Source organism: Barbus barbus, assembly GCF_936440315.1.
Source record: "Barbus barbus genome assembly, chromosome: 5".
Taxonomy (NCBI): Eukaryota; Metazoa; Chordata; class Actinopteri; order Cypriniformes; family Cyprinidae; genus Barbus; species Barbus barbus.
The window spans coordinates 14,295,502-14,310,696 of NC_136733.1; the positions used below are offsets into that span (position 1 = coordinate 14,295,502).

A 15,195-nucleotide genomic window follows, 5' to 3' on the forward strand; every position below is an offset into this window, starting at 1 on the left:
GTAAGGCTGTCGGGATCACGTAACCTGCTAGCGGTGGTTACCGAGACGATTTAACAGAAATCAAAACACAGAACCACAGGTAATTAATGTGAAATTAGACTTTTTTTTAATCGAGGCATTATTTTTACTGGCCCCACCGGGCTAGTGGTTGGAGCGATCTGGTGGCCCTGACGGTTTTAAAAGGTTTTAAAAGTACGTCCGGGCCACCGGGCCAATTATATTGTCGACCCCAGGACAGACTTTTAATTTTTGAGTGAAAAACCATTTTAGGCTTTTTTCTTCTTATCTTCCTCATGTATCACACAGTAGGGCTGTGCAATTAATAGAAAAACAGTTTCAATTTTGATTTCGGCCTCCAACGATTATGAAAATACAATAATCAAGAAAACATTATTGCGCCGCCCCCTTTCCAGCGCTGCGCTTTCGTTCCTCCATAAAAGCCCAATTTCACATGCAAATCAGTAAAATCATGTAACGTGACTTTTGCAAACTGGAAACGTGACGTTCTTGATTTATTGAAGTATATTAGATTTAGGCCCCGTCCACACGAAGACGGGTTTCTCTGTATACGCATACATTTTTTTTATCGTATAGGCATTTCGTCCACACGAAACCGGCGTTTTCGAAGAGTGAAACCGATCATTTTTGAAACCGGGTCCCAGGGTGGATAAATTTGAAAACTCCGTTTTCATGTTTTCGGCGAATCCGTATATTTTCTGAAACGATGACGTCATCAGCCCACGTCTCGCCCCTAATCAGACACCGCTGCGTCACATAACAGCGACAACAACAACAACAATGCCAGACTACGTGCCTGTGTTCGTGCTGCAGAACCTACTGAGCTCATTAGTTTTATTAAAGCAAAATATTCTGCTTTGTGTGTTAGTTTGTATTCAGCACGCAAGGTTTACGCACATGGTCCAAGTCTTTTTTTGTGTATCTCTGTGGCAGAATTACAGCGCCACATATTGGTCTGGCATGTGTACTACATCGTTTTCAGTCGTTTTCAGTGATTGGACACAGATATTTCCTGAGACGACTCCGTGTTTACGGAATTTGAGGCAAAAAAAAAAAAAAAAAAGATCGCTGGCTTCGTGTGGACGTAGCCTTATTCGTATTTTTAAAAGCGTGAAAGAGAACTTGCGCTGAGTCCTCAGGAGGATTTCTGTGATGCGCTCAGAGACGAACAGAACACGTCATCTTTTAGCTCAAGGTGCACGCATAAAGGTCAAATACATGCAAAAATGTGTTAAAATGCAGCGTAGTAAACCTTCGTCAGTCATGTAAAAAATGAATGTAAAGAGTTGAGAATGAAAATACACATGTAACGGTAGGCTAAATTGGATCCATTCGCTCTTAAAGAGACAGTGGCTAATATTTCTGCTGTGACTGTGTGCTTAATATTAATCAAACAACAAAAGACAAATTCAAAATTCACTGCTCTTGAGTGAAGGACTTTTGTAGCTTTTGTTTCTTATTAAAGCTACAAAAGTCCTTCACTCAAGAGCAGTGAATTTTGTTACCTAGTAGGCTACTCTGCTGTGGTATTGAGAATTGTGAAATTTCGCTGGTCTCTACAATGTAGATGTCATAGCAACCTTATTTGATATGCATCACTATCTTTAAATAAATCACTCATATAAAGTTTTGGTCATATGGCCCACTCATAATAGTGTTAAATAATCGTGATTACAATATTGACCAAAATAATCGTGATTATGATTTTTGCCATAATCGAGCACCCCTATCACACAGTATGTATGAATGAATACAGGTGTATATATAAACGTCATAACATTACACTTAACAATTGTTGACAGTTTCTGAAGCCATTAATTTGCTTGCATGATTTTACACTCTATCGAAGCAACCAAACAAATGACAACAATACATTTAACAATAATATTATGTAATGGGTTGTTTCTTTCAATTAAAAAAAGCTGTTGAACACAATCTATTTTTTTAAAGAAATTTCTATTTCACATAATAGTCTACTTCCATTACTTCCCAGTAAAACGCAGACAACATTTATATATCAGCATACAAGTATATATCAGCAGACGACCCAAACTGGACAACTGACATGCCACACTCAAGAAGTGTCCATCCAAGCATCACACAAACGACATGATCTGTGTTGTACACCTCAAAGTCCTGATCAGTCTTAAATAACCACGTAGCACAAGCATCAAAGCATTCTTACCTTGTTATCAACACGTCTACACTCTGCTACATAATCTCACCCAACCAGTGCGTGCAAGTGAAACCGAGGAGTATGCCTTAAACCGGTGAACATTTATGCAGGGTTTCCTAATACAGGTTAATTGAAAGAGAATGCAGTTTATCAAGTGCAAATCAAGGGAAACAGACTTCCTGTGTGACGACTGGCTGACACCCTATGAGTTATAAACTCAAGCCTGTTAAGAAAACAGTCAGATCTAAAACAGTCAATGACTGCTGAACTGAAAGCAAGGACTGTAGCACAACAACACTACATTTTTACACCTCCAGTTCCTTTCTAAGCAACTAAAAAAAAGTATGAGAACAACTTCAGGTATTTCTACCTTGAGGCTAATATGTGACAACATGCCATGACTGAAATGACACAGAGACATAACAATACAATACACGACTTTTAATATCAGAAATGATGAACTGGTTTACAGTCTGTAGTAAAGCAGAAGGATGTTTAGCCTAATTACTGAGATTAGTCATGTAGTTTAATACTTCACAAAGCCCTTAATAACCTTCTTATATGAGAGCACATGCCTTCTGCTCCCCTTCACCCACACAGCTCACATTTAGCTTATAGACCACCGAATCATTAAGAAGCTTACAGAAAGGCAGCTCTTTTGAAGATGTTTGCTACTAAAAGTGATTAAGGCTATTGTGTTGTATCAAAGAACTTGCAGAATTCAAACAACTGTTTTTATTAGTGGAGGCATATTTTTTATTGTAGGATATTTTTGTTTGTGAGGGTTAAAGGTAGTGCTCTGGCAATGCAATATTACATTATTGGCATAATAAAAGGTTAACAAGTTAAAGGTCCATCTTGCATGGGATATTTTTATTCAGTTAACTACCAAAGTTCAAAGCAACCATTCAGTTTGTTTAAAGTTGGTTAACTAGCAGACTACAAGAGGTGGCTAAGTAGTGTCAGGAAGCCACAAGAAGAAACCAAAGCGGCCAGACAAATAGATGTTACTAAATAAGCTAATGTCAATTCGACAGTAACAGCTATTGTTGGTTTCCTGTGAAAGTAGCTGTTCAGACTGACGCTGTCAAAAGAGACAGCTCTTGACATATATATTATTTAGGAAGTGTGTTTAAATGTAAACATGCTAAGAATGTTGACTCAAAATCATCTTTTATTCCCTCTAAATGTTTGCATGTCAATAAATAGATATTACAAGCAAGTTCAATATCTTACTGATAGTAGGTGACGAGACTGATTTCTGACAGAAAAAAGTAACACTTTACAATAAGGTCCCAAAAAGTATTGTCAGTTAACATTAACAATGAGCAATACATTTGTTACAGTATTCATTGATCTGTTAACAGTAGTTAATAAAAATAACTGTTCATTGTTGTTCAAATGAACCCCTACTTTAAAGTGTTACAGTAAGGACTACATTCTGCATAAAGCCATATTTTTATAAAACACAAAATTACCTTCACAGGATGATTTTTTTGTTCAGAAAAACGTATTTGTACACCAGCAATTGATTGGATTTTTTAAATTATTGATTTTACTATCAGTTTGCTGTCTTTGTATAACAAAAGCAAATGGTATATGAAAGTTTTACATTATTAGTCAAAGAAATGCAACCACTATAATACTTTCTCATATTCAGGGATTCGGACAGAAGACTTCTGCTGTCACTGGAGACACATGAGCAAAACATTTTTAATTTATGATATCAAAACTATGCTACCTTATATCCAGCTGGCCGCTATGTCATATTCACTTCACAGTGTACTGTAACTAAAATCTGTGTTACATGGTCTTTATTTGAGAAAATGTGATTTCATTACATGAAGATGTTTTGACACTTGGTTCGATTGCTTGGTCTGAACACAAGGTCAATTCCAACCCTCCCTCAGTCTCTGCAGGTCTCGTTTCACATTGGAAATCATTTCACATTGTCAATAGGAGAAAGTAATAATGCATATTTCTAGTGGCTGACCAGTATGGATTTTTTTGATGGCCTATGCTGATATATTAGGGATATAAAGTGGTTATTATGTGTGATATTACAATATTTTTATATGTATTTTACATAATATTTACTAAATAAAATGTAAAATATACTGTTAAACTTAAACATTACATATCAGATTTATACTTGACATAGAAGCCTTTTGTTGCACTATAGTATTTTTCTCAAATAAAGAAATTGTAAAAAGCATGAATAGAAAGGAAGTGAACACTAACCAACAGTACAGTCAGTCATTTGTTACTTTGGGAACCAATAATTTCAATGATAGCTCAAAAGCAAAAGCCTGACCCATCGATGGAAACACATCATAGTAAAATAACCAGTGTGCTGTCTAATCCTCTCTCACCCATAACACAATTAGGCTGGTTAATGCACATCAGTGGGAGTTTAGCTCAACAAGGATTTGCTGTGTGCTACAGAACAGCTCTGTGGGAGAACAGCTGCTTGAATAGCACTTCTGAGCACATCAGCGGAGGAATGTGTGTCCTCTATATGAGCGTCTCAAGAATGGACCACCAAACACAACGTGTAAACAAAGTCAGCTGCTTGTAAACGCCATAGCTTCATGTTAGCATAATGGTGGATCAAAAACTTAGTGTGTGTTCTTCCATTGTAATCCAGGTAAATACATTCTGGATGATTCTTACCACCTGTTTTATGACAACAACAAAAAAAATACTCGCTGAGTCTCAGCCCAGTGGTTGTGACAGCTTTCCCACAGGAAATGAACAGCATGTTACTCCAAGTCCAAAACACTGTTCAAATCCAAAACACTAGCATAGACTCCCAGCTGTCAATGGTACAAACAGACCACAACAGACCGGGAATCAGTCAAAATGATTTACTCCATTTAAACACATGCATAGGCATATAGTGGCCACAAAATGTATTTGCACACTTGGATTGTGGCATACAAAACTGGAAGTCACTGCATTATAACAAAACATGAAAGCAAGTGGCATTTTAAAAAAATAAAGCCAGCAAAGGCATACTTAACAATAAAGTTTAGATTATATACAAATTGTCCTCAACATCATCTTGTTTTCAGACGTTGATGTCCATCATGGAGTAATATACATCAAAGCATCCCCTGATGCCAGAACTGAACCACAGTAATGCTTGATAATGGTAATCCAAAGAGTTTATGATCATCATATTAAAGAGGAAACTGAAGATTTTCCCCCAACACAATTCAATGGAATGACCAATTTCCTTAAACACAAAAAGCCCTTCTCAGCATTCCTCTTCCATGCACAGAATGACACAAACTGACAGAATAATATTACATACTCATATTATGCGATTGGTTGAGCTGGTCAAGGTGAGTAAACCGCAATTGTAGCTGGTTATCTGCACAGTCCGTTTATACCGCTGTTGTCAAAAGTTTACGGGCGAAAGAGTGACGGGCGACTGTTTTTTTTTTTTTTTTTTCAGATATAACACAACCTCACGCATCCATAAACACCATAAATAACATTCACGGATAGTTGACAGACTGCAGAACATATTTTATGGGCTTACTGAACATGTTCATTGGCTTTCCTGTGCTGGTGGGACGTTAGCCGCTGCTAGCGGTGCCCTGCTAATGCTGCTGCCTGGCCTTTTCCTTTAGAAAAACAGCTAAACAATTGAATACAAACGCGCAAAAACGAGCCTCGTGCCACACCAAACACCGCCTGCGTGCCAACAACATTGCATATGTGATAGAATAGCAAGCTGACTTACTGTAAGGGTGTATTGTGGTATTTGTCCGTGTTTCCTGATTCCTCAGTATTCCTCTTTTCTTTGACTGGGGTTGGAGGAGTTGAGTTGGGACTCGGGAGGGGTTTCCGCTCAGCTCCAGCGCTGCCACAGGCTTATGACGCTCACCACACGACCCTCGAGTCCGTGTGTGTGTGTGTGTGTGTGTGTGTGTGTGTGTGTGTGTGTCAGGGATCAGTACTGTGTATACCTACCCGAAATGTCATTATTTCTAAGTTAGAAGATAGAGAGGTGTTCATTTTATGGTCATTGACACGAGGTCTGCTGTCTAATATACTCAACTACTGAAGAGATTGAATAGATTAGTTTTGTACTCTTTTGAAATACTTTAGTTTAAGAGAGAACCAGTCACTCCCTCAGACGCAGTGGGCTGAGATTAAATGGATGGTCAGCAGATGTCCGTCTGTCTTCTTGACACCAAATGCCCGTCTGTTTTCGGAGTAATTATGTCCATGAGATGGCGTTATTTCCTCTGTTAGCCTGATGAAAACACTCGTGGACTCTGTACTTATGCTGAAGCACTAAATACAAATCTCCAAGTTAGAAAAAGGAAGTAATACCTTACTTTGTCTATCATTCATGTTTGGGTACTTTTCTATCTATCTATCTATCTATCTATCTATCTATCTATCTATCTATCTATCTATCTATCTATCTATCTATCTATATTTGTCTGTCTGTCTGTCTATGCCTAAGTATATAAGTATAAGACATAAAAATAAAAATGGAAACTATTATTTTGTTTTTTAATCTTCAATTTAATTTTCAATAATTAGAAACAAATTTCTAGTGTTAATTTAATTTAATTTACTATTATGTTTTGTTAATATTTTTGAATTAGTTGATTTTTATAATTTCTTTTTTTTTCTTTTAATTTTAATTAGTTTTAGTAGTTTCCTTGTGTTATGTCATTTTAGTTTTAGTTTATTTACTTTTATTTATATATATATATATATACTTTTATTTTTATTTATTTATATGTGTTATTTTAGCACTTAAACTAACTAAAAATGGGTAAATGTTGCTTTGGCAATAAAAAATGTTTTATCTCAGTTAATGTTTATTTTATTTCATGAAAATGTTTGTTATGTTCGTATTTTTAGTTAACAAAAATACCCCTACAGCAGGGGTGTCAAACTCAGTTCCTGGAGGGCCACAGCCCTGCAGAGTTGAGCTGCAACCCTAATTAAACACACCTGATCCAGCTAATCATGTCCTTTAGAATTATTTGAAAAATACATGGTTTGTGTGTTGGAGCAGGTTTGGAACTAAACTCTGCAGGGCTGTGGCTCTCCAGGAATTGAGTTTGACATAGAGGGACCTTTAAACTGAAGTCAGTCATGATTGTGACTGATGATTGTGCCTCCATGATTGTGATTGTGGAGGCAGCTGAGGGCTGAGCTTGGATGAACTGATGAACCTGAAGATAGCTAAATAAAATGGATACAGGGAAAATATATATATTTTTAACAAGTTAACTGTAATGAATGAGAATGAGCTTTGTTGGCCAAGTATGTTTACACATACGTGGAATTTGTTATAGTGACAGAAGCTCCACAGTGCAACAGAAAGACAGCAACAGGACGGGACAGATAATAAAAAGAATAATATACAAATATACAAAACAGACAATGTACAAAATAGCAAAAACACAATATATAATATAGACAATTATGTGTACATGTCTGATATGTGCAAATTTTAAATGTAAATAAGTATGTGTGATGAATAAATAATGTATGATAGTGTTGTGTGTTCCACGTTTAGTGTCAAGTGTTCATGAGATGGATTGCCTGAGGGAAGAAACTGTTCCTGTGTCTGGTCGTTCTGGTGCTCAGAGCTCTGTAGCGTCGACCAGACGGTAACAGTTCAAAGAGGGAGTGTGCTGGATGTGAGGGGTCCAGAGTGATTTTACCAGCCCTTTTGCTCACTCTGGAGTACAGCTCTTGGAGAGTGGGGAGGGTTGTACCAATGATTCGCTCAGCAGTCCGGACTACCCTCTGTAGTCTTCTGAGGTCAGATTTGGTAGCTGAGCTGAACCAGACAGTTATTGAAGTGCAGAGGATGGATTCAATGATGGCAGAGTAGAACTGTTTCAGCAGCTCCTGTGGCAGGTTAACTACTAGCTAGGAAAGTCATTATCAGTAAGTCACAAGCCAACTCACAAATTCCCATTTCTTAAAATTATGTTCTAGTTTGGTGGCTGGGGAAAGTGTCACATATGGGGTTTTGCAAGGAAAATCTGTGAGATGAAATGCTTGTCTGAACTTGAGTGTCAAAAGTACTACCTACAGGTGCATCTCAAAAAATGAGAATATCACGAAAAACTTAATTTTTTTGTAACATATTTCAAAAAGTGCAACTTTCATATATATTTTACATTCATAACATGTACAGTAAGACATTTAAAAAAAATTGTTTTAATTTTGATGATTAGAGCTTACAGCTCATGAAAGTCAAAATCCAGTATCTCAATATATTAGAATATTTATATTTGAGTTTCATTAAACGACCATCTCTACAGTATAAATTCAGGGTATTTCTTGTTCTTTGAAACCACAATAATGGGGAAGACTGCTGACTTGGCAATGATCCAGAAGACAATCATTGACACCCTCCACAAAGAGTGTAAGTCACAGAGGGTCATTACTGAAAGGTGTGGCTGTTTACAGAGTGCTGTATCAAAGCATATTAAATGCAAAGTTGACTGGAAGGAAGAAATATAGGAAAAGGTGCACAAGCAACAGGGATGATCGCAAGGAGTGAACTGAAGCTGGAGTCAATGTATCAAGAGTCACCACGCTCAGACGTCTTCAGGAAAAAGGCTACCAAGCCACTTCTGAACCAGAAACAACGTCAGAAGCATCTTACCTGGGCTAAAGAGAAAAAGAACTGGACTGTTGCTCAGTGGTCCAAAGTCCTCTTTTCAGATAAATTTCAATTTTGCATTTCATTTGGAAATCTATGTCTGGAGTCTGGAAGAAGACTGGAGAGGCACAGAACCCAAGCTGCTTGAAGTCCAGTGTGAAGTTTCTGAAGTGAGTAATGATTTGTGGTGCCGTGACGTCTGCTGGTGTTGGTCCATTGTGTTTTATCAAGTCCAGAGTCAATGCAGCCGTCTACCAGGAGATTTTGGAGCACTTTATGCTTCCATCTGCTGACAAGCTTTATGGAGATGCTGATTTGCTTTTCCAGCAGGACTTTAGCACCTGCCCACGATGCCAAAACCACTTCCAATTGCTTTGCTGACCATGATATTACTGTGCTTGATTAGCCAGTCAACATGCCTGACCTGAACCCCATATGGTATCTATGGGATATTTTCAAGAGAAAGATGAGAAACAGTCGATCCAACAATACAGACGAGCTGAAGGCTCAATAGTGCCTCAGCAGAGCCACAGGCTGATCGCTTCCATGCCATTCCTCACTGATGCTGGAGTTTGTGCTAAAGGAGCCACAACCAAGTATTGAGTTCATAAATGAACATACTTTAACTTGAACTTTTCTGCTTTGCAAATCCTTTTTTTGATTGATCTTAGGAAATATTCTAATATTTTGAGATACTGGATTTCGACTTTCATGAGCTGTAAGCTCTAACCATAAAAAAAAAAAAAAAAAAAAAAAAAAAAAAAAAAAAACTTTTGAAATGTTTTACTTTACATGTAGCTAATGAATCTAAAATATATATGAAAGTTTGAGATGCACCTGTAGACTTGATGGCAAAAATGGGAATTAAAATAAACTGAATTCAATTATGATTTATAATATGATTTAAATATTTAAAAACAGTGAGAGATTACTAAATGTGGACATACAGTACGTGAACATGAATAGTAGGAATGCCCCCTAACATGAAATTATTCACTTTATCTGTGGAATAAGGGCTCGTTCCTTTGAGAGTAGTTAGTGTTTATTACAAGTAAGGTTTAACAGAAATTTGGGTTTCCCTGGTAGATGTTTAGGTACGTTAAGCGTTTTATAATGTCCCCCCCTAATGGACGCTACGGTCTCGCGCAGTCACGTGATTGTCATCCGCGGACCAGTGTGACGCGCGATCAGCTGACGTTCACTCGACCTTCTCCACTGAGATACGGACATCCAAACGCCTCTATCCGCAGCGTTTCAAATATATCCCGTACCGAAGCATGGCGAGCCAGTCTCAGGGCATCCAGCAGCTGCTGCAGGCGGAGAAACGAGCTGCGGAAAAGGTCGCAGAAGCGCGTAAAAGTAAGTTGCCGTTTTGCTTGTCATCACTGCAGACTAGCGCTTAGCTAACATGCTAAGTTAGCTGCCCAGCAAGTCACTGACGATGTTTTCTGTATATGTGTGTATATATATATATATATATATATATATGTATATATATATATATATATACACACACAAATAACACACAGGGGGAGTGAATGGATGAATTTGAATTGAAAAGACATTTCCATGATCATGTCGACAAAATTTGGGCAATGAAGTGTTTATGTTTTTGTTTTCAGTATTCATTCTTCTCGGGTGACAGACTTGCTAACAGCTCTCTATAAAAAAAGACTGTAAAATGGATCATATTTAGCAGTGGATGACATGACATTTTACGAAATAATTTATTTTGGTCCATTTACACTGTGGATGTTAAAGGTTTAAAACACCAAGTGAATTGGAAGGCTTTGTCTCACCACATTTTAAGTCGGCGTTCAATTTGTTTATGGGAGATATTCAAGTTTCATATTTGCTCTTGATAGTGAAAGAAATGATGATAGTAAGTTTACTAAATATCTCCTTTACTGAAGTGTCACGGTGACATTGACTCACTAGACATTCACTCAGTTCCTGTTTTTATAGAGATTTTCTGCTGCTGGTTCTCATTTCTCTAAAAGAGAGGAATTTCCCAGGCAGAGCAGTATTCCACTTTTCAATTTTTCTGCCTATACAGTTGTGGCACTGATAGTAATGTATTTTTTTCGATAATGCATTTTGTGTTGTTTTTTTTTCTTAATAGGAAAAAATCGTCGTCTGAAGCAAGCCAAAGAGGAGGCACAGGCTGAGATTGAGCAGTACCGTCTACAAAGGGAGAAAGAGTTTAAGACAAAGGAGGCTGCGGTGAGATTTATTCATTTTTGGTTCAGGCATCCATTTCTAATGTATTTACATGGGCGAAATCTTGTCAAAAGGTATTTTGGTACTCTGTTTGAGGAATGCTTTTATTATGACTTCACGTTTATGCGTACTGGCAGTTAAAATGTCCTGCTATTATAATCCAGAATTTCCACCATTTTTAATAATTCATGTTCACCAAAAGGGAATTGATTATTAATGATAAGAAAGACAGACCTACTGTGAGCTACTTGTTTTGTTAATATATGGTAATATGTTTTAGTTGAAAGCATATGTAGAATTCCTGCTGAAAAACTACATTACCCAAGATTCTGCAAAAAAAAAAAAAATCTCTACCAATCAGAGAATCAAAACAAGCAAAAAAAGATTGACATGATATTCAATCTACCATCAAGAAATTATATATATATATTAGTGCTGGCAAAATTAGCGCGTTAACACAGGGGATTAATTTTTTCAGTTTAACGCGTTAAAATTATTTAACGCCGTTAATGCAGGGGCGGGGCCTAGGGTTGGCCACCCCACTCATAACTGCTAATTCGGTCTCTATTTTTCTTGACAAGAAGTGCAATTATTCAGTCGCAGAACGTCTTTACGAGCACATCAAACAGGAGACGTTTCAGATGCGCGCTTCAACTTCGCTTCAGCGTCAGGTGGAAACTTCATAATATATTATATTTAAATAGGATATTTAAATCCCTATGGGGAAAAAAAACTTCCAGAAACCAAGGTTGCTAAAAAAGTAGGCAGGCATATTTGAAAGTATCAAAGTATACAGTTTTAAACAGAGCATTTAATTTTTAAATTCTTAAAGTGCCCCCTAAAATGTCAATTCATATTCTAACCTTACAATAAATTTAGTAAATAATAAATTTTTTCCTATTTAAGATCAGGGTAGAAAGCTGCTAATTGCTTTCATCATGATTTACCTGGGCACCTTAACCAGGATAAAATAATTTTGTAACACCTTTGACTAATTCCTTTTACAACATAATACATCATTGTTCAATAAATAGTTATATTAAACACTTAAAATAATCTCACAAAACCTCTGCAGTTCCATCATGAACCTCTTGGGTCACACAGCTTGTCGGGAAACCCTTACAAATCCGAAAAACCCCGTACTGTAATTGGAAGAAACACACACATGCATTAGCATTAGTTCTGAATAATGCTTAAAGTTAACATCCCATTGCTTGGTCTCGCAGGCCCTGGGGTCCCATGGAAACTCTGCTGTAGAGGTGGATAAGGAGACCATTGATAAGATGAGCCGCATCCAGAGCAATTATCAGCAGAACAAGGAAGCTGTGCTTGGAAACCTGCTGAAGATGGTGTGCGACATCAAGCCAGAGATCCACGCCAATTACCGCGTCGCTGGATAAACACCTCTGTCCAACCACCACATCCGTTACAATTCCTAAAGACCCACAAAGCACTGAGACAAAGACTGCTACTGGACAGATCATGTTACAATCATAATACTTAGATTGCTGGACTACACTGCTTACACTGCTACATTACAACATTAACACATTTCCTATGGTTTAAACAGACATTCATTGATACCTAAACCAGTCAGTGGTCATGGTACTGCACGTCTCCACTGTATTTTTCATTGTTTGCAGATATATCCTTGATTTGATCCAATGCAAGTCTTTGTCTCTGTTCTTTTAGTTAACTGTAGTATTGTCCAGTATATCAGAGTGAGTTTCTTTGTGAATGATACCTTTAAATGTTTGTATGGAAGTCTGTATTCTTAATTTATAAGTAATCAGATGTTGTTTTATCTAAATGATGTATACGTTATAAATTGTTTTTGATGGCTTTTTTTGTGACAAAGCTTATAATTATCATAATCGTAATGTTGTGTTCGTAATTAAATGAGCTCCACGCTTCCTCCCTGTGCTCTTGTTCTGTAGATGGCTACATCCTCTATTTCAGCCTGCTGTGAAGATGTAATAAATGTCCGTGTATAAATGGATTTGAACTGTTTTCCATGAGAATTTCTTCCGTGAGAGAGGAACATAAATAGTGAATATTGTTTAACTGTGAGTTACTCTTTAAATCTAAATATAAGTTTGTATTAACTTAATCTGCCTCATGCAATCTGTTCTAATATAAAGATTGACCGAGTAGCAATGCTTGAGGTTGCTATTTAGCTATATTGTCTTTAAAATGTATAATTCTCCAAAACCTATTCACTAGTTATAAAACAGTTCAGATATCTTCAGATTATAATATTATATTAATTGCACACGAAGAAATATCCTCCTCACTTTTACTGAAAAAGTTGAATAAAAAGCTTAATTCTATTTACAACTTTAGCTGTAGATTTAATATACACAAATACATATATGGCTTATTTTTTATTCTTTTCTGCCAAAACATAAGGCCTTGACTCCATGCCATGAAATTTCCTATTCATTATTAAGTGATATAGTGCATAACCGTCCAAACAAAGCGAAAACATTAAACGCAGCCAACGCGTGAAGACAATATTTCAAACAATTCTTCAGCATCACTTATTTTTTATTTTTTTATTGCAGATTTTAGAACACAGAACATACACGGGCAATAACATTTCAATTAAATCAAAACAAATACTATAAAGAAAATTAAATAAGCAATAAGAAAATCACATGTCAGTAAACAAGCACAAATAATTACAAATTCAAAAAAAAAAAAAAAAATTTAAGACTTCAAAGTAATTAACAGTTTTTTTTTGCTTTGTTATTTCTTGCTTCTTTTAACGTATACAGGTCGTGACTTATTTCTGTTTTAAAATGAGTAAAATTAGTTTTTTTTTCACTGCCCATTTACATTTGTGAATAAAGAATTTTCCATATATGTGACCCTGGTGCACAAACCAGTCTTAAGCCGCTGGGGTATATTTGTGGCAAAATTATCCATTTTTCTTTTATGCCAAAAATCATTAGGATATTAAGTAAAGATTATGTTCCATAAAGATATTTTGTAAATTTTCTACCGTAAATATATCAAAACTTAATTTTTGATTAGTAATATGCATTGCTAAGAACTTCATTTGGACAATTTTAAAGGCGATTTTCTCAATATTTAGATTTTTTTTGCACCTTCAGATTCCAGATTTTCAAATAGTTGTATCTCGGCCAAATATTGTCCTCTCCTAACAAACCATACATCAATGGAAAGCTTATTTATTCAGCTCTCAGATGATGTATACATCTAAATTTCGAAAAAAATTGACACTTATGACTGGTTATGTGGTCCAGGGTCACAAGTAAATTCATAATATACCATATTTTGAAATCAACAGTATACTCATAAAAAAAACATCCTTTTCTTTGAGTTGCAATTCAATATTAGTACTATGTTTAACAAAAAAAAAAATAAAAATCACACTAAAATATTTTTGTATAAATACAATCATAAAATAAATGGACAATGCTCTAATTTTCATCTTTAAAGAAAACACACTGCAAGTCAATATCTTTACAAAACTTTGCAATGACCTGTTTTACAAGATAAATATGATGAACAATCTTGTATGATACTTCTCTAATTTTATTTGGGATACAAAAAACGTCTGGAGATCTTAAAGGTTTCTTTCCAGTTGATATCTTGAAATTGTGATCTCCAAAAACCAATGGCTAAAGGAACACTGGAAATTTGGCAAATCATTCATTCTAAGAGATAAGTATTAGTACATTTTTGTTCTTTTATATTTATACCTTCCAGTTTAAGTCTGAATTTTTTTTTTGTCTATATCATTTCCTAAATTTTGAAGGAATTGCATTAATTACCATCATAAACAGGTATATAAAATGAAAATGTTTCTAAAAATTCTGTATAGGTAAGAACATGACCATTACTACTATTTAAAAGTTGTGAAACCAACAACATATTTTTTCTAAACCAATTAACTAAAAAAAGAGATTTATTTTGGTGTGTGATGTATTTATTATTCCAAATTAAGCATTTGTGAGGGGAAAAGTGTGTTTGTATATAATCATCCATGATAATGCCTGTTTGTGAAAATTGGAAAGTTTTATGGGAAGCTTGCTAATATTAAAATTACAATTAAGAAGCTTTTTTTTAAAAATTATATTAGGGATGTAAACCCATAGCT

General features: G+C 35.8%; 2 protein-coding genes across 2 annotated transcripts in view; one reads left to right on the plus strand and one right to left on the minus strand.

Annotated features, from left to right (window-relative positions):
- LOC306869240 (tyrosine-protein kinase Fer-like) overlaps nucleotides 1-6,094 on the minus strand; it is a 40,028-nt gene extending 33,934 nt beyond the window's left edge. The window contains exon 1 of the mRNA XM_079415920.1: nucleotides 5,946-6,094. The gene's annotated coding sequence lies outside the window, so the exon portion shown is untranslated. The remainder of the gene's footprint in view (nucleotides 1-5,945) is intronic.
- Nucleotides 6,095-9,986: 3,892 nt separating this feature from the next.
- On the plus strand, nucleotides 9,987-13,068 carry LOC306869323 (V-type proton ATPase subunit G 1-like). Its single transcript, XM_079416029.1, has 3 exons — nucleotides 9,987-10,208; nucleotides 10,972-11,072; nucleotides 12,296-13,068. The coding sequence occupies exons 1-3, from the start codon at nucleotides 10,127-10,129 to the stop codon at nucleotides 12,467-12,469; spliced, it is 357 nt and encodes a 118-aa protein (XP_079272155.1). The 5' UTR covers nucleotides 9,987-10,126; the 3' UTR covers nucleotides 12,470-13,068.
- Nucleotides 13,069-15,195: the final 2,127 nt, after the last annotated feature.